Below are 25,155 nucleotides of genomic sequence, written 5' to 3' on the forward strand. Positions count from 1 at the left end.
AACCTTCCTTACTCCTAAGAAGGAAAACAGGGTAAAAACAATTGCCTACACGAATCAACTAGTAAAACATATTACTTACAGAGTCCATAATCCTTACTAACTTACTCTGTCTTTAGGGAAGTTGCTAAAATTTGAAGGAGGTCAAATCAATCACACTGCAGATCCCCAGCCTCCGACACCAGCTGTCAAGAAACAATACACTCATTCCTACGTCGAAAGACCAACCAGTACTGCTCTACGCGACCAACTCAAACTGCTAGCTAAACAAACCAACAAAGGAGGCCAATAATTTCCTCTTGGGGGGGGGGGTAAGTGAGGTGGACGGGGTATCACTTCACTTCTTTCTCTGCCTTGTGCCACACAGCGAATAAAAATCACTATGTGAGTCCGCAGAGAAAACCCGGACGGTTTTATTATCTCTCACAACCCTTCCATTTCTTCGTGGTCTCTAATGCATACTTCTGATCATGAGCCCAGTTTCCTTAGTTAATGGTGTATCTTAACTCCATCTCACATGATAGTTTAAAGGATAAATCAAGGACTTAGTCCCAGCACCCAAATTTAGTTTAGCGCTATCCAGTGTCCACCCCATCTCTGCTCCTTTTGTTTCTTCTAACCTCCCTTCTCCTTGACTCGAGTTCACTCAGAATTTTCTGGAGAGGCAAGACCCTTTTCCCCTGATGTCTCCCAAATACTTTCTAACTCAACTCTGCAAAACCGGTTCACCCCAGACACCATTTACACGCATTAGCCAGACTGTAGGTTTCTCCTAAATGTGAGATTACTTTCCATAAGCCAATATATCACGTATTCTACCAAACTACAACAACTCTTAATAATCTTCACAGAGCTTCTGTGAAAGTTCCGTATCTTCAAATCACAGTTGACAAACGACTAGAAGACACTGTCAAATACTTTGCAGATCTGTCCCTTGAGACCAGAAATCCCAGATGGGCAAGAGGAATAATAAAAGCATGACACACAGGATAATCTTTCTCAGATGTAAACAGAGCAGTGATTAGTCACCCCATCCGAAAACCAGCCAGCCTACCCCCTGCAGAAGCACCTGCTTTCCTCCCTTTCTAGAGATTTCTTCTGGTGCCTCCAATGATGCCTTAAAGAACTGAGGTTTCTGATTAATACACTCTTTTAAAAAAGGGTTCCCTCTCTTTCTCTTTGTAAAAGATAGTCACAACTACATAACACAAAACTTTCTAGACAAAAAATCAGGCACGAACTTGGGAAATGTGTCACAGGGTAACCCTTCTAATGGAAGGAGACAAATGCCTGCAGCAGATCTCATTTGACTTTCTATATACTCCCCTTTCCCAGTGCCCTCTGCCTTCCTTGCAGGGATTGGAATTTGAATTGCAAACATCTCCTGCCAACTTATTTTTATCTTACGATGTCTAGTTTCTGCCTCCAAGAACACCCCAACCACTCTTTTCAACTCCTCCAAGGACCGACCGTACATGGAGAGTCCCGGCCGTGTCCCTTTCACCCTTCCAAGGCCATAAATGGAGACGCCACCGCTCACTACTTACTGGCTGCCTAGAGAAAAGCATGCAGCACACAAAAGAGCCCGGTCAGATCTGTCACTGAGGGTTATTTCAGAAGTCAAGGAACAAAACGGACATTCCTTTGAAGAAAGGTGCCACCCTATCAGGATGTGATACGGGCATAAAACAAAACCACTCATCTTTGACAGTGTACATGGTGGGAAACCACAGAAGAGATTTACTTTCTTTGAAACCACCAAATTCAGCTTAAAATTTGACTTGGCTTATGTAATTGTGAATAAGGAAACTAGCACTATCTACTGATTTTAAATACAGAAGAACAGTCAGAGGATACATTCTGTATTTCAGGCTAAGAGATCTTGCCACCTCCTTCTTCAAAGTGTACTTTCGTAATACACATTAACAGTGTAATGTGCTGATATGTAAAATATCTATCAGGGGCCTGGAGGAAAAATGTTTGGTCATTCCTAAATCCATACGATAGGAATTTGATATGTTGAAATAATGTTAAAGATTTCCAAATTGATGTTAACTCTCTCAAGACATAAGTACACATAAGAGGTACCTTCTGGGTTCAGTAAAAGATCCGCAGATCCAAGGAGAGGCTGTTTGAATAGGGACACATCAACTAAGATAGGAAAAAAAAAAAAAAGTGAGAACTCAGACATGAACTTGACCACCACTACAGGAGACACTGGAATTCGGTGGAACTGCAGGGACTTTAGAAATGGATAAAAGGAGCATATGGAGACCTTCCAATCAGAAAAAGTTACACTTCCCACACTCTAAATGATGAACCAAAGCAGGCAATTAAATGACTGTGTGTCTGTGTCAACAGTCCTAAATAAGCCAACTTAAAAACCTACTCTAAATCTGAGATTAAGAGAATGCTCCAGAATCTAGGAAAAACAAAGTGTCACCTCCCATCTCAAACAGCCATGCCAAACCCAACAAGAATCTCAGTTTAGCTTTCTTGGAAGGCCATTTCCTACTCAACACAAATACCTCACTGCCCTTCTTTCTCTCGTTACCTCACTTGTCTTAGAAATGTATGGTAATTTAACCTAGTTTTTGTTTTTTTAAATTAAGATCTCGGGGCGGGGGCAGGGAAAGAATTCGCTTAAAATTATTAAAGACCAGTCTATTCACAATTGAGAAGAATAACACTTTCCTTATTGCTAGAAATTTCCATGGTAAATCAGTATTACAATGTCCTCCCTGGGGAAGAGGTCAGGAGGAGTCAAGAAAATCTGGAAAGAAGAACTAAAGGATAGGTAACAACTTGATCAGGTGTTCAAATCAGAGGAATTCGGAGGTATTCGATTTGGAAGAAATGCCAAGTGTTCAACGACTCCAACAGGAAAAGAACCAGAGAAGACTTGAAAGAGTGTCCCATTACCAAAGCAAGATGGCTGACAACTGAAAATTTATAGACAGAGGGAAAGTTCTGCCAAAGTTTAAGACTGGAGTGAAAGGAAATGAGAGCATAAAGATGACATTCATTGTGGATGAAGGCAAGGGGGGGTCTACGGGGGAGGGGGGCAGGTAAACAAAGGGAGGAGTTTTAGATTGGCAGGATTGGGGGTGTAACGGCAGCAATGCAGAGAAAGACCCAGGGTTACAGTACACGTAACATTAAATACAGTGCAGAGTGCAGCTGTCTTGCCAAAGTAAGTAAATCCAGTATTGGATTGTATAAGCAGAGGAATCACATGTAAGCTATGGAGGTGGCTCTTCCTCTCTATTCAGCACCGGTGAGGCCACAGCTGGAGCACAGCATTCAGTTCTGGGCATCGAACCAGCTACAAGAGAGGGAAATTGTAGAGTTCAGAAAAGGGCAAATAAAATAATGAAAGGCTTGGAAAATAAGATCTATAAGCAGGGCCAGTGGTTTCATCAAAGCCCTTCCTGACATTATATAAGCTACTTTGGGGGTAAAAATAAGGTGTCTTTCGCTTCAGTGTCCTCCAATCCCTCCTCTGACTTTCAGGAAGTGGGAGGAATTGGATTCTTCCCTGGTATGGCAAAGCAGGAAGCAAACTAAATAAATCATATGGGCACAAGCCAACCAATTCTGCTACTGCTTCATGTTCTCGAAATTTGCCCCATTTTATACAATCATAAAATAATCACCATGACAAAACCACTGTTCGAACCGAACTGACTACTGGTGGGACAGGGTCTATCCTAAGGAGGAACGGAAATAAGGCATAATAGCTACATAAATGTGTGGTTTAGAAACCACTGGCGTGTCCGTCTAAGATGTCAGATGAAAAAGTCAAACTGCAAGGCAGGACAGCTTAGTTACAATAGCAGGAAACAATGTTATAAGAAAAAACAAGCAGTGAAACAGATTTTCAAACGTAGTTGTCAAACTGGCCACACTAGAAATGGATCGCATAGGGGCGCCTGGGTGGCAGAGCGGTTGGGCGTCTGCCTTCGGCTCAGGGCGTGATCCCGGCGTTATGGGATCGAGCCCCACGTCAGGCTCCTCTGCTATGAGCCTGCTTCTTCCTCTCCCACTCCCCCTGCTTGTGTTCCTTCTCTCGCTGGCTGTCTCTATCTCTGTCTTATAAATAAAATTAAAAAAAAATCTTTAAAAAAAAAAAAAAAAAAGAAATGGATCGCATAGTTGATCTTAACCCTCTGGCAACTAAATATGATAAATCTGAAATTTTTTTAAACCCAAATGATTACATAAGGAATAGCCTTATTTGCAGGCAGTCTTAAAAATCACAAGTTCTATTCCACAAGAGATAGGGGCCACATCTCCAATGACTAATTGCTTATAAAAGTGTTAAAAACAATACCTCGGCCTAAGCAGATGTGTATTTTGAAGCAAAAAAAAAATTTTTTTTGTGGAATACATCTATCTTCTTCCTTTAAAGTTACTGCTTTAGAGACACCTGGGCGGGTGGCTCAGTTGGTTAAGTGTCTGCCTTCGGCTCAGGTCATGATCCCAGGGTCCTGGGATCGAGTCCTGTGTGGGGCTCCCTGCTCAGTGGGGAGTCTGCTTGTCCCTCTCCCCACAAGTGAGCTTGTGCTTACTCTCCCTCTTTCAAATAAATAAATAAAATCTTTAAAAAAAGTTATAGCTTTATTTTAACTGTTAGAACAAGTTGCTCTTAGTTAATGAGGCAACAACAACAACAAACTGAGTTTCAGTATCTTTTAGAGAGACTCAAAATTTCTTTAATTCGTTTTAGTTTCTTACTGTGAGCATAAAACGTGGAAAATAAAAACACCTGAAACAGTAGACATAAGCAAATAAACACATTTCTGCACATAGTGAGAGGGATATTCTGAGCACAGCATACATTACTACAAATGTATGTATATTACACAGAGCTGTAACTAATGATTAGGAAGCAAAATCCATCGGGGGCCCACAGAAGTCTTACTACCTATTTTCTCAGGCTGTCCATACATCAAAATCTGGCCAACGGATTTGCCAATCACCTAAATCCTTTAAAACCAACCAACCCTAAACCCCAACAAATCAAACCCAAGACCAAAAATACAGCACTTGTTTCACACTCCCCCACTTCTTAGCGCTACATAGGAGGTTTTGGCAAGTGAAAGATCTTTTTATTCCTAAAATTTCCTTTTCCTTTTCCTCTCCAGAACAGACGTTCTTAACTTTTTTGGGTCATGGATCCCCTCCCCAGAAAAACGCACATGTGAAACCGTCCCAAGGCATTTCAAGGGGAACGCGGACTCTCTGAAGAGCGTGTACAAGAACCTCAGGTTAAAAAGCTGCTCTGGGGGCGCCTGGGTAGAGCAGTCGTTAAGCGTCTTCCTTCGGCTCAGGGCGTGATCCCGGCGTTCTGGGATCGAGCCCCACATCGGGCTCCTCCGCTGGGAGCCTGCTTCTTCCTCTCCCACTCCCCTGCTGTGTTCCCTCTCTCGCTGGCTGTCTCTCTGTCACATAAATAAATAAAATCTTAAAAAAAAAAAAAAAGCTCCTCTTGACCATGGTGTGGTTTCTTCCATAAAAGAATAGAATAGAAGCCCTAAAATAAGGTAGACTTAATTTGTATATTAGGTTTTGCAAGAGATTCTAAAGATTGGGACAACCAGTTTAAGTACAATTTAACCAGTTTGCTCCGTATCCTGCTCATTTAGATAAAGCAGCATTAATATTTCCCTTAAGAGGTAAACTAGCCAAATTCCCCTGCTTTTTGAAAGAAACAATTCCTAGCAGTAAAAACATACAAGGATATCAATTTACTCGTCACAATAATATAGCACTTTTCCCCCACCTGCTTGGGAAGAAATCTTTTTCTGAAGTGGCAATTAAGCAATATCAAATGATTCATACATTATGCCCAGTATCTGTTCCAACTGAACCACATAATACGTGATTATTCATTATCTGATTCACTTATCAATACAGATGCCAGATAAATTACCTAAGGTAACAACTTACAACAGGGAAATTCACACATCTAGAAACAAGTATAGAAAAGGAAGTCTTGACTACTTCCCTTAGTAGTCACAATGGCTAAGCGTTAGCATCCTCCCGTTTTAATGCTGCCTAAAGACCAAAGGGTCTCAAAGAAATAGGCAGTGTCTACACTAGTTAGTCCTTAACCCAATGGGACTAAGTCTGATCTATTATTCTGCTGAAATTGTTCATATCATGGTCAGCAATGTCTTAATTACTAAGAAGAACGACCCTCAAACTTTGTCCTTAACTCGTTTGAGCACTTGATCACCTGTCTATCACTATCCTTGCCAAATAATTTCTTTTGTAAAACTTTCCATAATACACTGATTGACACAGGGTGGGTGGAGCTGTCCAAGGCTCTAAGAGCAAACCAGGTTCTAGCTTCCTAAATATTATGGACCTTTTGAATGGAAAAGAACCTCAGAGATCATGTAGTCCACCTTCCTCACTTAACAAATGAGGAGATAAGGACCCAAGACAAATAAGTATTCCTTTGAAAGGGAATTGCCCCCCCCCCCAAAAAGTACCAAATGCCACTCACATGTGAATGTTCCCCAAGAGAACTATTCCCTTAGATCATAAAGTCTGGGAGGTAGGAATTATGTCTGCCTAGTTCACAGTTTCCCTGAGCCCAGGACAGTGCCTATCACATAAGGGTTCAATATGTATTTATCAAGTAAATGAATTAAGGTAATTTTGCCATTGTAAATCACTTGCAAGAAGATCAATTTTTTTCTTAGTGGAGAAAATGGGGAAACTCATTGTATAACCACAATGGTGTATTATATTTATACAATCAATAAATCCAAGGTAGGTAAGCCTCCTACTTGAAAAAAGCAGGAGCAGAAAAAGGTATGAAACAGATACAGCTATAATTAGCAAAGCAAATTCCCTTTGTAACAAAGGGAATAACCTCAGAGGGCAAGGGCTATTTTAAAAATATCTACCATTCTTGTTGTTATATTTTTCTTTGGGTGGGGGAGGGGTCACCCGCCAAACAGAGCTCTGTCACTCTGTCCAAATTTATTTCTTATGTCTTACAATTTAAATAAATAAAATATTCAAGGATATAAAGTAGAGTTCTGTCAAAGATAGAAAAGGAAAAAAGACTCAATTGTTTCCTGGATTCTGATAGGGCCAAACAGAAGAATGACCACCAGAAACCATGAGATCTTACCTCTCTGGAGCCCCAGTCTCTGTGGGGAACTGTCCAGGATTGAATTCTTTCAGCTTGCAGCGCCTTCCAAATGTGGCTATGAACGACTCACTTTTGTGTCTATAACTGGTCAGTACTGTCTTCATGAGGGAGAGATTCTTGCATGGAACAAATAATTCAGGAAATTCTGATCCTCAGTGAGCATCGGCTCCTCTAAATTTTCTAGGTTCCTCCATGCTAGCAGGTGAGAGTCTTGTCCATTGAGATTATGAAGAAGAGAAACCCTCGAGGAGGACAATACTAATTGTCAAAAACAAACATCTTCCATTGCCCAAGGCACTAGATTCATAGGACCCCAAATTTTTACCCCTATACTGTAGGTAAACCATATGGGCTTTACCCCTATTATGTAGGTAAACCATATGGGCGCTCATAGAGCAACGCCTGTCAGCATCAACACCGTACAAACCATACCTAGTAAGTGTGGTCATGTTTAAGGGCTTCTCTGGGATATGAGAATCCTTCTAGGCATGACATCCTCAAGTGCTTCTCTACTGAGAATAAGACAGGTCAAAAAATTAGGGCTTACTGAACTACTCAACTATTTCAGACACAAGCAGCAACAGACAGTCACAGGCATCAAAGACAGTCACAGACCACTATTTGTCTAGAACTTCCTCCCCATCTAAATGGGAGGAAAAAAAATCAGTTGTTTGGTTAAGAATTAACCTGGATTAGATTATTTTCCCACGACCTCCTCCATCACTTCTGAAGTTGCTGTATTAGCATCTCTGTTCGATCGTTTCCTCAGTACTGCACACCCTGGGAAACTACTTTGAAGTGCTATTCAGATGATATTTTAAATGTTAACTTTTATTAATATGTGAGAACTAAAAAAAAATCATATTCAAGAGTGCTATCGAAAATATTTCTAGATGGCAGGGGAGAATCATTCATCCATAAAGGCCTCCCATACAAACATCCTGCAATGCATGCTAATTGGTCCATAATTTAGAACTACACTTGCAGACACATACATGTACACACACGTTACAAAAAGACCTCACACAGCTTTACCACTACGACATTGTACTGCTTCCCAAACACAGGGTACTTTCTACTAGCAATGAGACCAGTGTTTAAAAGGAAAAGGGTGCAGAGCAGTTCCTTCCCCCCAAAACAGTGGGCCACCTTATTCCTTTCAATGTGAACCGCGAAAGTTTTGTAGTTATTTTTTTTTACTAAAAACTACCATCTACTATGCAAAGATAATCTATAATACAAATTCTTTCCCTAAGTCAATTTTGCATATTTGGTTGTGACATCTAGGCAAAAATCATCTAAAGAGTAAGGTTATTAGAAATCCTCCATCAAGGTATCTGGGTACAAGCATTAGTCTTGACTGAATCTGGGACAAGATTCAGACAATTGTTTTATGAAGGGTAAATACTGAATTAAAGTAGACACTTGAGCAACACGGGTTTGAACTACAAGGGTCCACTTACACGTGAATTTGTTTTTAATAAATACATTACTGTAAATGTATTTTCTCTTTCTTATGATTGTCTTAATATTTTTTCTCTGGCTTATTTTATTGTAAGAATACAGTACATAAAACATATAACACACAAAGTATGTCAATCAACTGCTCATAGTATCAGCAAGTCTTCTGGTCAACAGCAGGTTATTAACAGTTAAGTTTTTGGGGAGTCAAAAGTTATACCCAGACTTTTGACCGCAAGGGGGCTGGTGTCCCCAACCCCCATGTTGTTCAAGGGTCAACTGTACTTCAAAAAGTGGGATTTTTTTTTGCATTTCCATGGTGTAAACCACAGATCATAAATGCATGAAAAGAACACATCTTCATATGCTGACAAATACCTTTTCTATGAAAAACCTGAAAATAAGCATGTTTTAAGTTTATGCATTTGTCCTTGGGCAACCTGAACTTACTTAGGAAATTGTTAGAAAGAAATTCAGGCAATCATAACACTTTTTATAGCTCATTTGGTAGCATTTTTATATTTTACTCTTACCTTTATGATGGTTGCTAAAAGCAAGAGCCATATGAAAAACATAGTCTACAAAAAATCAAACATTTTCCATATGTGGCTCAATGTCCCGTGCAATGAAGGTAAAAACCATAACTACCATTCTTCTCAGCGCCTACTGTATGCTGAGATTTGGGCTAAGCAGATTATATTTATTATTCCTAATGTTTACTTGAATGCTAAAAGAGAGGGTACCAGGAAAGAGCCTGAGGACTCAGTGCGGCGGGCTTACTGAGAAGGGCTCTTGAGAACACCTGGGAGAGACTGACCGGAACAGGGTTGGGCAGACAAGGAAGTCGCAACAGAGGCCTCAGCTAACCTACAGGGAGGTGAGGGAACTGGGATGAACCTTCAGAGTTGTCCTGAACTGGGGCAAGGAGGCTGTACCTTGGTATTTCAGTATTAGCCAGCCGCTGGATGCAGGCTGACCCTGGAGAGGGAGTCTAACCTCGGGAGAGACAGCTCCCTTGGGCAAAGGGAATGTCCTTCCAGGAATTCACCTGGAAGCCGTGACCAATCAGTGCTCCAAGCAGCTGGGGGGGGGTGGGGGCAAGGACACTGACTAGTGTCTTAGTCCTGGAGGAAGCGTCTGGGGAGTGTATCACACGTATATGGAAGATATGTGATACATTCCTATTTAACTGAATAGAGAACTAAGGGAAAGGTAAGAGCTTATCCAAGGTCACTCTCAGAGCCTCTTTCCCGTAAATTTAGGTTTCAAAACTAGGACCTGGTATTCCTCTCTTTAGTGGACACTGAAAAGTATAGAAAATCACTGAATTTACCTTTTTGCCATAGCTGCCAGGAAGTTTATAAAGAGCTCATTTTAATATTTAGCGGAAGTAACCGTATTTACCTGGGTTACTCTCTGCACTCTCCGATTTATTTTCTAATTCTATTTTTAGCTTTCTTCATATGCATATCTACTTCCTTTGGCACATTTACATTATAAATTACCAACAGCCCATCTCATCCTCATCACCTCTAAGAAGACTACCTAAACCATATACACATTAGGTGAATGATGGCAGGCTTAGGTAATGGACACTTCATGTCCTCCTTCTGGTAAACCATATCCTTACCTGCTTTTACCACCAAAAAGTAATTCTACTTTGTAAAATCCTTCTGCAGTTCAAACTTACTTCCTTTAAGAGGATTTGGTAGTTCAATAAATACCATCATTTATATGAAGATTCGAGTGAACTGAGTCTTTGACAATTAAAGCCTTATGTTTCAACACCTTTCCTTGGGACTTCCAAATCAAATGTTTTCCACTGTGCTTACAATCTTAGAACACCATGAATTACTTGCAAGAATTTTTAAAACTTGTGTTCTCTTTCTATGTAAAGTAACATGTATGAGCATGATGACATCCATCTGTGTTGCTATGCGTCTTTGCTACTGCATTAGATTGTTCATGATCACGCTGTTGCCAAAAACTTACTTCAATTGTCAACATTTTTAAAAGGTGGGCTGATGATTCATAAAGGGGTCAATATAAACAAGTGGTTAAGAGCATGGAGACAGACTGCTCAGTCTAACTTCACCACCTGCTAGCTTTGTGACATTAGATGAATTAATCTCACTGTGCCTCAATTTCTCCATCTGTTAGGTGGGGCCAATAACAGTACCTCCATCATAGATTTGTTGGGAGTGTTCAGTGAAAAAATACAAACAGAGCACTTAAAACAGTGTCTGCCTAATAGCTTGTACGCAATAAGTGTTAGCCATTATAACAACAAAAATGATAGTCACACCACGTGGAGACTACTTATAAATAAATGTTAGTTCAAGTAGAAAAAGCCCTGAAGTTTTATCACAAAGCACATGGTAAGAATAACAAACTGTAGCAGTCAGTATCAGAATCTGGAAAGCAAGTAAGTTTCAGCTAAGCCACATCATCCAATGTTAAAGGAACACCAGCTTGATTTTCTGCTTTTTAGTTTTATTGGTATGTAGAAGTATTTTAAAATTATTTTTGTTTGATAACGTGAGATCTGTGTTATACCTAGACTTAGGTTTGTTACATGCTAAGTAACATTGTTGCATAAACATGCTCTAGATTCTTCAAGTTGCAGAAACACCTGGCTGTACTAGCATAGCTTCTTTAACTTTTTGCTCCTCTTTCCCCTTTATCTATAAAAGCCGATCACTTTACTATTTTCAAAGGTCTGTAGTCTTGGCAAGAATATGGTGACTAATACTGACATACAAAGAAAAGGGGAGAAAAGGAATCCTAACTAACTACAGGAATAGACCTTACTCATCGGGCAATCTGCTTACGAGAAGCAGTAGGCAGACAGAACAGCATGAATCAAATAATAAGTATGAATGACCCAAATATTTCCTTGGAGTTCAATGGAACAAAAAGCATGTGGATCTCTCATTCTTTTTTTGGTGCGTGAAAATTTACTGGAATTAAAATCATGGAGCACCTGGGTGGCTCAGTCAGCTAAGCATTGGACTCTTGGATTTGGCTCAGGTCCTGATCTCATGGCTCATGAGATAGAGCCTTGCTTCGGGCTTCAGGCTCTGGGCTCAAGTGGGGGTCTGCTTGGATATTCTCTCCTTCTGCCCCTTCCCTCTCTCTCAAAGAAATAAATCTTTTTTAAAAAATCAGATTCACCACCTTTTGAAAAATAACATTTCATAGATATGTGATTATGCTACCATGAAGTTAAAGTATCTCCACGGATTTTTCTTCTTAATTTTGTAATGTGGTTATATTACTTATATAAAGGAAAAATATTCTTTTATACTGTTCAAAAACAGGCGCAACTCTGATCCCTCAAAACTCAACAATTAACCATGTCTCCTAATTTGCAAAAGAGAGAAGGGACATTACCTGGTTATGGAGAAGACTGAATAGAGGTGCTCATTATCTAATAACTGATTGAATATGAACAATGTTGCACTTTGCTGCTTCATGGGGCAAATGTCAGTGACAACTGGACATATCACAATAAAAAGGTCTAATATAAAATCATGTAACTCATTCTTAATAAAGAAAAGGCAAACTGAACCTCTATGACTAACATACAATGAAAGATAAGAGCTTAAACATTCCAAGACACCTGGCTGGCTCAGTGGGCAGAGCATGCGACTTTAGATCTCATGAGTTCAAGCCCCATGCTGGGCATGGAGCCTACTTAAAAAAAAAAAAAGAAAAGAAAAAGAAAAAAAGAGCTCAAACATTATAAGGTCAATAAAGCTGATATCTAGTAACATCATATTTGAGTAGCCTTCTTTCTATTGTGCTAATTGTTTTAAATTGCTTATTTTTAAATATCCTATTGGCTTCTACCAGAATGTAAGACTCTTTGAAGGCAGGGGGTTTTCTTCGATTTTGTTCGCGGATATATTTCCAGCACCTAAATCAATGGCTGGCATGCAAAAGCAGCTCAGTAATTTTTTGCTAAACGAACAAATGAATGAATGAATGGATGGATGAATGAATGAATGAATAAATAAAAATTCCTTAAGATTTTATATGGCAATGGAGAAATCAAATATAAGGTTGAGGTTCTTTTTGACCTATCACACTCTTCTTTCTAAATCATAAAGCAGCTCCTTCCATTTAGAGAAAGTATCTGTAAATTTAAAATAATAATAATAAAAGCAGTTTTTGATAGATATGAACTTTATTCTGGTTTTATTAATATCAATTACAAACATAATTGACTTATTCGAATAAATGAAGAAATCTGAAGGTAGATATTAGAGAAACATTATTGTGAGTTTCAAAAATTCAGGCTATTACAACAAAATAGTCGTACACAGGCTGAGAAAATGCAACTAGAAAACATATCTAAGTAAATAACTTCCATTCTATTGTATCAATTTATATTGAATGAAGTATTACTTGATAGTTCAAAATATGTAATTTATGATACAGCCAAGAACACATATATAAAAATAAAATAATGGCTGTTATTCCTAAAATGTTGAGAACACACACAAGTTTGTATTTTACTAAGGAATAACAATACATCCCACTAAGTGACAAGATAACACTCGATTGATTAGTGCCAAGAAAAAAAAAAGTATTTCCATTGGCTCTCAAGGACTCTCTCAAGCTACAATAGGTACGAATTAAAACAGATTTAAATACATGCCTTTTTCCAATATGCATTTTCCAGTGATTTAGAACAGTAGGGGGAAGACTCCGCATAGATTACAAACTCCAGATAATTTGTAACATATGCATACGAGGCACAGATTCCTTAAGCATTCATGCGGAACACTGAATGAAGCTTTTGCAATGGTCAACAGCAGGCCGACCACCACACTGCATGAACCCCACACCAGAAATAAGATTAAAGAGTAGCTAATCTTCACAGCAATCCTAACAATCAATTGTTTAAAATCTAAAGCTTTGTGGTACTGGTCTTTGTTTTTGAAACTCAAGACATTTTTCCTCCCATTTTTAAACCTTTTTTAAACATTTCATAGACAGAACCTCTGAAAAGGGGGGAAAAAACTGCTATGCTACCTGATAGCAGCATACTTCAGAGGGCCCGTATGACAATTAACATCTGAAACTGGAGATGTGACTTTTAGTTCTTGCCCTCTGGTAATGTTAGAAAAAAGAGAAGGGTGGGGGAGAAGGCAGAATCATCACTTCTGAAGCTCTGGGAGATCAGAATCCCAAACAGGCTAGATATATCCTAGAGGTAACATACGGCTGTGCTAAAATGGTGTTTTAGTTGGATCTCATCGGGTTCTAGAACGAACTCTAAAAACTTAGGTTATGAAGCACTGTGGTGATCTCCAAGGACTACAATAAAGAATCCTGTGTAAACTGGTAGAAGCTGGGTGACGGATTAAGAGCTATCAAATCCTAGAGATTAGAATTTTCAGATTCCCCAAACAGCCCCGCTGAGTTGGGTGTGTCTGAAATCTACTGTCCTCTGTTTCCATAACCACTGATTTAGTGCACTTCTGTCTAGCTTACTGCAAAAAGCCTCGGAATGATCTCTACACTTCCAGTCTCACCCTTTCCAACTCATTCTCCACATCACAGCCAGTCCTAGAACTCAAGACTAACCATGTCCACTCCCCCAGCTTACAGCTCTTTGATGATTAGGGTAAAGCTGAAACTCCTTAGTATATCATCTCACCTCGTTTATGTCTCCAGTCTCATTTTTTACCACTTCCCACCTCCTTCCACCCTCTTCCCACCAACCCTAGGTTCCAGTTACCTAGAACTAAATAGTATAAAACATTTCACCAGAATATCTGGGACGTGACCCGTTCCAAATTATGATGTTCCTGAAGTTCTGATACCTTAAATCTAAAAGAGTGCAATGACTGCAAATACCTTGATCTCACCTCAATATCTTCTAATCTTCTTTTATCTAACTGCGGGTTATGGCCCATTAGTGGGATGGGTTGGGAAATAATTTTAGGGAGGTTGTGACCATCTTTCTAAACACCCCAAATGGGAGATGAAGAGACAAAACACAGAGGATCAAGAACGGTTGTGGGAAAGAGGACTCAGGGGCAGTGAGAGGGAGGCTAGGGAGACAGGGTGAATGGGGAGCTGGGACAGGTTAGAGGGGTGAGTACAGGGGAGGAGCACTTGAAGACTGCCACTTTGGGGAAGGGGATTAGCTGAGCCTGTGGGCACAGGGAACACATGTAATAACGGGGAGGTATTGTGTCCCACACCGGGTGTTGGCATACATCAGTGGGACCACGTCAAGCAAAAGTGGGGTATCCCTGGTCTACTCCATGCCCTCCCAGAATGTGTCACTGAGGCTGCAGGACCTCCAGGAGAAAGACTCTGGGTCCTACCGCTGCTCTGTAAATGTGCAAGACCACCAAGGCATCAAAAGGAGCCACAGCAGCAAAACTTTAGAACTCAGTGTGCTGGGTAAGTGAGAAGTGCACACTTGGCAATACCTTCCCCAGCCCCGTGGGAGGCCAGGCAGGTTCTCTCTCCCCAATGCTGAGTGTAGACCTTGGAGGAGGGCAAACAGAGTGGCAGAAGGGGGCGTGGGGGAGTGTGTTTGGGGGTGGGTGGGAGGGATCTGTTGGTTCCTTGGGGTTGAATTTTTCACCTGCCTCCCTGCTCCAGTTCCTCCAGCTTCTCCATCCTGCCATCTCGGGCGTGCCCCGTGTGGGGACCAACGTGACCCTGAGCTGCCAGTCCCCAAGGAGTAAGCCAGCTGCCCAGTACCAGTGGGAGTGGGCACCCCCCTCTGCTCAGGTTTTCTCTGCACCAGTTTTAGGTGAGGGAACTTGAGACTGTGGCTGGGGGAGAAAAAGATGAGAGGCACCGGAGGGACTGGGGTGAACAGGGGAGGCAAGGCTGCAAAGTACTGGGGTGGGGTTGGTGGTGGTGGAGGAGGAGGGCGGAGTAGGGAGGGAACTGGAGAAAGAGGGCCTACCAGATAGGCAATGTGTTGGATGCTTTCAGATACTGGATACGTATGATACTCAAGAGGACATATGGCCTAGTGGTTTTGGAGCTAGGTTACGTGCACTCACATACAACAGAACATACCAGAGTGTACTGCACATAGTTAAGGACAGTGTCATGTTGTGGATTAAATAAATGAACATCTGTGGAACACTTACAACAGTGCCTGGCACGTGGCAAATGTTACGTAAGTCTTAACTGTAATCATTATAACTCTGTGAAAGTGTTTCAGTTACACATATATATCATGGCAGTATTAGGTCACAGGGTAAAATATATGTCTTCTTATTGCATGTTCAAAGGATGCACTGCTTTGGTTTTTCTTTCCAGGACATAAGAATGAGATATATAATAGATATTTGCACAGCTACAATCCAACACTATAAAAAGATTATTTATCAAAACAAAACTGTCTAGACTTGGTATGCCCACTCTCCTATTATTCCAAAACTACCTGCTCCACCCTTTTCTTGGTTCTTCAGGATGCCCCCAACTAGTCATTTCTAGACTGTAAGTCCTACCTTCACCAAACGCCATGCACTACAGCAAACTGTTCTTTACTTGAAAGGCACGACTTTTTATGAGACTGGCACGCTACCTACTGCGCTGACGAGGCACCTGAAAGGCATGACTTTTTCAACAACTTATCACTTATAATGTTTTTGGAACAACTACGCATTTAGATGTTTCCAGTTTAGGATTCTTTAAACGAAATATATTTTACTGTATTCGCAGTTTGGACTGTTCTAGGTTCTGCTGTTTCTGGCCTTTTACCCCAACTGCTCATCACACTACTTTCTTCTGCTCAGTCTGGTCTCACTTTACCTTCAAGATCTCGAAAGTCTGTGATGACATGCCTTTCCCGTGTGCGCCCGAAGCACCGTGAACGTAACGCCAACACGCTACGCAGACCTTACTCACAATACTGCCACTGGTGCTTTAGCAGCCTGACTCCTTCACTGGAAGGGGGACACTTGATGGTAGAGGGCACCCTGCTGCATTTCTAGGGCCTACCATGCAAGGTACTCAAATATTTGTGGGTGAATAATAAAAAACAATCAAGTGTCTATTTCAGACTTTAGTATTTGGAGAAACCCAATGATCAGTCTGTCGTTGAGCCTGATGAAAGGCAATGGGCAAGATCTCCAAATCTTCCCACAGATTCCTGCACTTTAGCCAAGAATTAAGCTCCACATGTTTCTCCCATTTCCTAATGGCAGTGGAATCCAAGGGTGCAGTCCCACTAGATCGGACAAGAAAGATATCAGAAAGATGCTCAGAGTTCTAAAGCAGGGGCCTCCCACTGGGGTATCCCTATTTTTTCTTTAATGATTAATCAAGGTACCTTAAAACCTTAGGGATTCCTGGCATTCCCAGTCTGGTCCATATTTCTTAGGTGTAAAGCTTGGCCCCTTAATTTAAAATAACCAAAGCAAAATAGGCTAGTGGTATTGTTTCTTTTAAATGTATGTGGAATATTGTCTGATCATCAACATTTTCAAGATGCATTTGATAAAATCTACAGATAGGAATTTTGTGTGGATTTTTCTGATTAAGAGTACATTACTGAGTAAATTTATAGCCAGTCCACATCTTAGTTATCTCATACTAGATTTACTATTTCCTATATCCTATTAACTTCCTATAAAATTTCATATAGAATGAAAAAATTTTAACGTCAGCTTTAAAATATTCAAGAGAGTACAAAAGCTCTTTTGGGAGTCCATAAACAAAAAAGTTTAAATACCATTATTCCAAAACAGTTCTGGCCAATACAATAGCCAGTGGCTACATACATATGACTATTTAAATTAATTAAAATTAAATAAAATTAAAACTTCAGTTTCACACAGTCACACTAGCCACATTTCAAGTGTTCAATAACCAGCTGTGGCTAGTGGCTACTGCACAGGGACTGATGGACAGTGAAGAACAATAAGACACTCACATCACAGAAAGTTCTATCAGATGGCATCGTCCTAGAGAACCAAGAATAGGACACTCTTTGCCCCACCCAACTGAGGTTAAATAACACTTTATTCCTTGCACTAAAAGTTCTTCCTCCCTAGTACGGTGGACCATTTTTCTTGACTTCCATTAAGGTTCCTCCTATTCAGAAGTAAAGCGACAAGGAGGGCAAGAAAAAAGAACTTTGAGCTTCTCCTAAAAGTTTGAGTATGTAGCTAAGAGAACGGTTTCATAAAACAGACTTCTTTAGTACTCCAAATAACAACTTTTTACCTACACTGTTCAATATGGTAGCCCGTATTGACTTGACTAACCACAAGTGGCATTTAGAATTTCAAATTTAAATAATGTAAGGGGTGCCTGAGTGGTTGAGTCAGTTAAGCATCCGACTCTTGATTTCGGCTCAGGTCATGATCTCAGGGTCATGGGATCGAGCCCCATGTCAAGCTCTGCGCTCAGCGTGGAGCCTGCTTATCCCTCTCCCTCTGTTCCTCCCCCGCTCACTCTATCTCTAAAGTAAACAAAATCTTTTTAAAAAATTAATTAAAACAAAACATAATTTAAAATTCATTTCTCAGGCACACTAACCACATTCCAATGTCTCAAGAGCCACAGTGACTGGTGGCTATCACGCTGAACTGTGTTAGATACAGAACATTTCCATCATCACAGAAAGTTTTATTAAACAGTACTGTTTGTACTATGTGCTTTCTAAATTCTTTTTTCCTTTTACATATCCTCTTAATGAAGGATCCATAATAATTTCACTCCACTCTTCACTAGATTTCCCAAAATGCCAAGAAATAAACTTGGAAGCCTATTCATCCAAAGTTTTAACATGTGCTTCTTAGACCCTTACCTCCTAAACGAAAAACTATAGGTAGTCTAAGAAGGTCTATTCTCTTAAGATACATACACATCAAGCCTGTATTAGATTCATAAGCAGACAAGCATTCTGGAACACACAAGCTTCTGTGCAACAGTGGCATGGGAACAACAGAAAAGGAATATGTCAAAAATGGAAGCAAACAAATCTGACTAAATCCTTCTTACAAACTATTTGAGTGGTATACCGTATTTCTTGGAAATCTTTCAATGATAGTATGGAGGGACTGTCTTGCCTCAAACACCAGAGGAAAGTCCTCAGACATGGGTGGAGTCTATGAATATGCTTAAACAGAGACAAAGATACCTTCTGGCTCCGTGCATCTTAACCCGATTGGTTCTCGCAAACAAATCATGACAAGGCTTGAGAGCTAAAATGAAAGACCAAATGTACTGTATGTCATTTTGTCTGTTAAAGTACGAAACTTGTTCTAAAGATTATGACAATTACTGATGAATAACTCTAATAAATATCCCTAAAAAACTGATCATTTTGTTTGCTAGGCAGAAGACTCCCGACCACTTTTAAATTTGTCTGATGAGAAACCCGTACTGATCCAGCAAAGACAAGCTTTTTAGGTCATACAATCACCTTGCATTTCATCTCGAGGCAGAGCTAGAAGTACACATCTGTTTCAAAGACATAAAGCCAACTCTCAAGAGGCAAATTTTTTGGAGAACACCCAAAAATATGGGACTTGAGAATGAGTTTTGCAGTGCATCAGATTAACTGACTGAAGTGTGAATACAGCATCTGGCTCAGAAGTGAGTGCTTTCGGGAATGCCAAGTCTAGATAGATCTTTCAACTACTACAGTATGGACTGTGATGAGATCTCTCCCTCCTTTGAAGTCATCACATTTATTGTCTGCTTTAGTCATATGACACTTAATCAAATACTGCATCACATACCATCCCTTGTGGTTGTAGAGCTTTTTAACTCTTTGATGTGTGTATACGGACTTCAGCTGCGCTCTAAGCGCTTGGACAATTCTTCTATTTATCCTAACATCTAGCATACAGCCCTGCACACAGTAAGCATTTAAGTATTTGGTGGATGAAGATAGGGAGAAAAGGACTATAGAAGAAGAGAAAAAGCATCCAATGACCTGACGGAAAACCACCTTATTATGTGTCTATCTGACTCCAAAATCAGGCTGGAATTGTTAGTGGACAAATTTTGTTCTGGCAAACAAACAAAAGCAACAAAACTTCAGAACCAAACAATCTGTGGAGTGAGGCAGTCTCAAACACATCCATTTCATCCAAATGACTGAACAAATACCAATAACAGAACATGTCAGACTTCAAAATGAAACCCTTTACAGCAATAAACAAATGTTTCTATGTGACTTTAGGCTAAAATCCTGTGCACTTAGAAATATACATATTCACTTGGATAGTATTCAAAAATAGTACTCGGGGGGCGCCTGGGTGGCACAGCGGTTAAGCGTCTGCCTTCGGCTCAGGGCGTGATCCCGGCGTGCTGGGATCGAGCCCCACATCGGGCTCCTCTGCTATGAGCCTGCTTCTTCCTCTCCCACTCCCCCTGCTTGTGTTCCCTCTCTCGCTGGCTGTCTCTATCTCTGTCAAATAAATAAATAAAATCTTAAAAAAAAAAATAGTACTCGGGTAGCAAAATCTAAGAGTTATTAATTTCAAAATTTACAATTTTAATAGATAAGAAATCTCAAACAGTCCAGAAAAGGGAAGCGATGTGCTTTCAGTTTATTCAGGAAGATGGCCAGGGAAGAGGCTGGGGTAGCACTCAGCTTTCTGATGCCTTCTTGGGATGAGATGGAAGGCTGCCACATCAACATGCTGAAACTAGGATTAAAGGAAAGTTTCATGGAAAAACTGGAGTTACTGTATATCTCTTCCTTCCTTTCAAACTTAGAAGAAATTATTTATGGAGTTTTCATAATTGAGTTTTAATAAACATTCCAAATATATTCAGCCAGAAATTTAATTGACACACGAGGTCCCCTCTCTGTAAGCCTCTGACATGAGTTCACATTTAAGTGAGCCCATTAGTCTATTTCAGAAGTTCCTCATGGTCCATATCTTCCTGCACTACTTCTTTTCTATTTTATAAAATCTAAAGCAAAAAAGATGGTTGAATTTCTTTTTGCAGTTCTCATGAAGACAAAGTGAAAGAAGAGATTTCTGAATTACGCATTCTAAATAGGCATTTCTGAAACTGGGATCTGAAGATTTGTTTTCGGGGATTTGAGATTCTCTGACAATATTTTTAAGGTTCTGTTTTTCTTTTCATAAACATATTCTGGATTACTTGGACATCTACCTCATAACTGTGTGAGGCTATGATTTCAGTGACGACATTTGCTTCTATGCTGAAGAATACACTCATACTGAGTCTTCTGGAGGGACAGACCTTAGTTTTCAATGCAAAATTTTTCAAACGGGGTTTCCAAATCTACGTTTTTGGATTAAAGTTTGAGTAACACTGATCTAGATTTCTATACATTCCAAAATTCTCCTCCTAGACTTTATTAGGTAAATTTAATAAATACGTGTCCAGTGTCTACTATGTGCTAGGCACTGGAGATACAGTCGTGAAAAAGAGAAACCAGAACTTGTCTTATGGAGCTTATAATTCTGGCAGGAAAGACCAACATTCTTAATGAAGAAATATGATTCCTTGGTTGAAATCACTTAACAAGTAGAGAAAAAAAAAACACACACACACAGTTATCTGTCCTCCTTGTCAACTGCAACTGTTGATCAGAGAATCCGTATCAAAATATTCTCAAAATATTCTAAGAGCTTGAGGTCAATTTGGTCTTATCTATTTGAAAACAGGTAAACTGATCCTCTTTTAAAAATTCTTCAGAGAAGCTCAATCTCCTTTCCTTGCTTTAGGTTATGCATCTCATAACTGGACAAAGATGCAACCCAACTAGGTATTTCCTGGTTATTTGAGAAACAGTTTTATGGAGAGATTTATATTCAGTGAGATTTTGATAGCAAAACACAAAACACTTTTTCCGTTTGGGAAATTTCTATGGACAAAAATCGATCAAGCTAAAACAGTTACAAATGCCTAAGTACACTTCTATAGTCAAGAAAAGTTGATGGGTGGATGCTAACCAGCACAGTGCAAAAACTCTCCCAGAAATTTAACCTTGATGACCTTGAAATTGAATTTACAACTCTATTCTTTAATAGAAAAATGAATGAGATTCAGGAAACAGTGGCTACTATTAGGTGTTACTTTAGTCCTGTCCATAAACTATTATTTTAATGACACCTTGTTAAGGGGGGGGGGATGGGAAGAGGGGGCATACAAAGACCTAAAGGTACATGTTATCAAGTAAACCAATTCAATTTTGTAATTGAGAAACGGGTGCCAAATTCCTTGAACAATAGTTAATAAGTTTGAAATATCTCAGTTTCTGACCCAAATTTTCTAAGCAATATTGCCCGAGCCAAGATCTTCCCAACTTTGGCGCAATCTCCGACTTTAGTGTGACTGCGATTGTTCTCACTGGATTTTTACCCCCAAAGAGCTCTGGAAAAAGTGTCAACCCTATCAGAAAAGAAATACACACATAACTATGACTTTTAACAAGAAGTAGTTCGTTGAAAACTGGGAGAAAGAATCCTAACACTAAGATGAGAGAGCTTGCTTACCTAAAAAAACAACTCCTTAGCTGCCAGTAATACAAATCGGAAAGCCTAGATTAAAAGTCAGTAGAAACAGCGAAAAGATAACCTGGCCGGTGATAAAAATTTCTAGCCCAAATTAAGCCTCTGTAGTTAAACATTCAGATACACAAAGATAGCCAGATGCACACTGAGAGCTTTACTTGTCACCACATCCGGCACAATAACTAAAGCAGGGAAAAACTGGCTTTCATGAAGGAGCTTAGTCAGAAACATAGCAGGGCCTCAAGCCAATCTAATTCTGGAGGCAACGACACTCCACAAATTCCAGACCAACTCTTAGCCAGGCTAACTTTAATTGTGCCCCTAACTCCACAATAACAATACACTATCTGACTGCAATCAAGCCTTTCCAATTCTCCAAACATCTCAAGTCTTACTCGTCCTTCGAAGCTCAAGTTAGAAGCAAGGCGACTGACACAAAGGCCAGTCGTCCAAAAGCGCTTTTTGAATGGCTCTGCACTGCCACTCATTTGAAAATTCCTAAACTGGGGGCTCACCGGCCCCCCTCTTCTACCCTTCCTCAATTCCGCCCCGGCTGGTAAGCCTCTGCCTGGGAGCCCCTCAGCCTGGAACAAAGCGAGGGGCCCGGCGGTGGGGGCGAGAGGCGCCAGCGACACGGGGACTGCCGCACAGCGCACAATGAGAAACTACCAACTTCAGAGCGCAGGAACATCCTCAATTGGCAAGAAAGAGGGGCGGCGGCAGGCACGCCCAACTTCAAACTCAGGAAACCTACGGGCTGGCGGCCATCTGGAAAAAAGCCCCCTTCCCAGGGAGAGAAGAAAAAGGCGGAGGAGATGCGAATCGCCCACCGGGCCCCGGAGGGGAGCCCTGCACTCAGACCGGCCCCCGCCCCCGAGGCCCGCTTCCCCGCCTTCTCTCTGCCTCTGGTTCGCTGCCCCAGGCCGGGCGGCCGGTTACCTTGATGCGCTCCCGGCACTGGGACGGGGTCCGCTCGTAGCCCAGCTCGGCCAGGGCCCGGGACACGCGCTCGTACATGGCTGGCCCAGGGGCCTTGCTGCCGAACACCGTGCCGGCTCCCTCCAGCTGCTGGTACCGCGCCTCCACCAGCCGCTCGTTGCCCCACACTGCGATGAGCGCGTTCGTCTCGGCCGGCGTCCACGACATGCCCCGGCAGGCGGCGGCGGCGGCTGCCGCAGCCCCGCCACCGCCGCCACCAGGGGAGAAGGAGACCGAGGACGAGGCGGCGCTGCGGCCCCCCAGCCCCAGCCCGAGACCCCCGGACGCCGCTGCCCCCGAGCCCGTCGCACTGCCCGGCCCGAGCGGGGAGGCACCCCGAGGCGTGGAAGGGTCGGACAGCGATGGATTTCCGTCGCTCAGGCCACCAGGAGAAGCCGGCGAGAGCACCTCCATCTTCGGGATTTTTAGCGGCGAGTTGGCGGGCAGCTCCGAGCCACAGGGCGCAGCCATCTTCCAAGCGGCCGCCGCTGCACCGCCCGGAAGTGACGCGTCCGCGCATCCGGCCGCCGCGGTCTCCGGGGCTGCCCTCGGGCCTGGCTCGCCTGTGGGCGGGCGGCTTCGGGCCCCTGCTGCCGAGCGGTGGCCGTCCGCTCCTGCCGGCCTCTCTCCGCGAGCCCTACCGCGCCGCCCGCTCCTCTCCCGGGGCGAGGGGCGGGGGTGAGGCGCGCCGAAGCCCCGAGCTGAGGAGAAGGGTGGGGGCATGAGGGCGCTGGTGTGAGGAACAGATTGGAGCCTTCCCACTTCCTCTCCAATCTCAGCCCCCGGGAGGAGGGGTGAGGCCCGCGAGGGGGCCCGGAGTTAAGGAGGACTTGACCGTTTCGCTCGCTCGCTCTCCTCTCTCCCTCCGCTCTGCCTCTCCTCCCTCCCGGCTGGCCTCGGGCTGCAGAGGCTGATGTCCAGGGCGGAGACTGGGGAAACCTGCGGAGGGTATATCCAGCAAGCGCCAAGGCTGAGGGAGTGCATTTCTGGGGGAGGCTTTAAAAAAGCAGTTGTGGACCAAGGTTAGAGTGGGTACGCTGTGGCTTTTCAAGAAACCCATGCGCGTTATTTGAAGAAGAGCAACTCTGACTGCAGTTAAGATTTATTTTCCAGTTAGCCTGGGTAGCTGTGACCGTTTGTAGAAAAATTAGATGTCTTTATCGCGTTTGTAATTCGTAGCTTAAATATGTTACGAACCCTGGAGCCCGGCAGGAGAGTTACTTTCCAGTACCATTCCCCATCCTCCTAATTTGGAAGTTGCATCGTTTTCCTACTGTATTTCACACTCTGGAGTGTAAGGAGGTTGAAAAGAAGACTGTCAATTATGGCAACTCTTGTGACCTCTAGTAATTAGCATATTAACCCTTCCTGAATACTCCTCAAAGTGCTGCAATTTAATCAACACTAGCACGCCAAATCCAATACATAGCTGGAAGGTATTCCAATACTCTTCAAAGCCAAAAATCTTATTGTTTATCTTGGATCCTTAACTTAAAAGCCTCAGCGGATTTATTTTCAAATATGAATAAGCCACGCGATATTTTTTTTTAAAGCAAATATACATTAGGTTTTGGGGTTTTTGTTGTTGTTGTTGTTTTAAATAGAGCTGAGATCGGCTACATTTAAACTCAGAGTCACCTGAGAGAGAGAGAGTGATATGGTTAGAAAGCCAAAAGGAATAAGCAATAGGAATGAAGTGGAGGAGATAACTCTGTGTATTTCACATTACAATGTCACCAGAATTGTAGGTTACCAGTGTGAGGAATCATAAAGAGGTTCCAGAATTTATTCTATCTTTTCCTCTTTTTCTATCAAAAAGGTACAGTCAAGCACCACGGTTAAGAGCATGGATTCTAGGGATGCCCGAGTACCTCAGTGGGTTAAGCGGCTGCCTTTGGCTCAGGTCATGGTCCTGGAGTCCTGGATGGAGTCCTGGGGTAGAGCCCCACATCAGGCTCCCTGCTCAGCAGGGAGTCTGCTTCTCCTTGGTCTGCCCCTCCCTGCCTCTTGTGCTCTCTCTCTCTCTCTCAAATAAATAAAATCTTAAAAAAA

At 41.8% G+C, this 25,155-nt stretch overlaps 1 protein-coding gene across 12 annotated transcripts in view; it reads right to left on the reverse strand.

The window, feature by feature from the left end:
* Positions 1–24,002, reverse strand: part of MSANTD2 (Myb/SANT DNA binding domain containing 2) — a 31,598-nt gene extending 7,596 nt beyond the window's left edge. For 2 of the 12 annotated variants that reach the window (XM_034666020.1, XM_034666022.1), the window contains exons 1-2: positions 23,065–23,999; positions 3,233–3,322 (exon numbers count right to left, since the gene is read on the reverse strand). In XM_034666020.1, coding sequence (XP_034521911.1) covers positions 3,266–3,322; positions 23,065–23,826 — 819 coding nt within the window. In that variant the 5' untranslated portion in view covers positions 23,827–23,999 and the 3' untranslated portion in view covers positions 3,233–3,265. The other 10 variants (XR_004627059.1, XM_034666021.1, XR_004627061.1 and 7 more) reach the window with 10 other exon arrangements.
* Positions 24,003–25,155: the final 1,153 nt, after the last annotated feature.

Source organism: Ailuropoda melanoleuca, chromosome 8 (assembly GCF_002007445.2).
Source record: "Ailuropoda melanoleuca isolate Jingjing chromosome 8, ASM200744v2, whole genome shotgun sequence".
NCBI classification, from domain to species: Eukaryota; Metazoa; Chordata; class Mammalia; order Carnivora; family Ursidae; genus Ailuropoda; species Ailuropoda melanoleuca.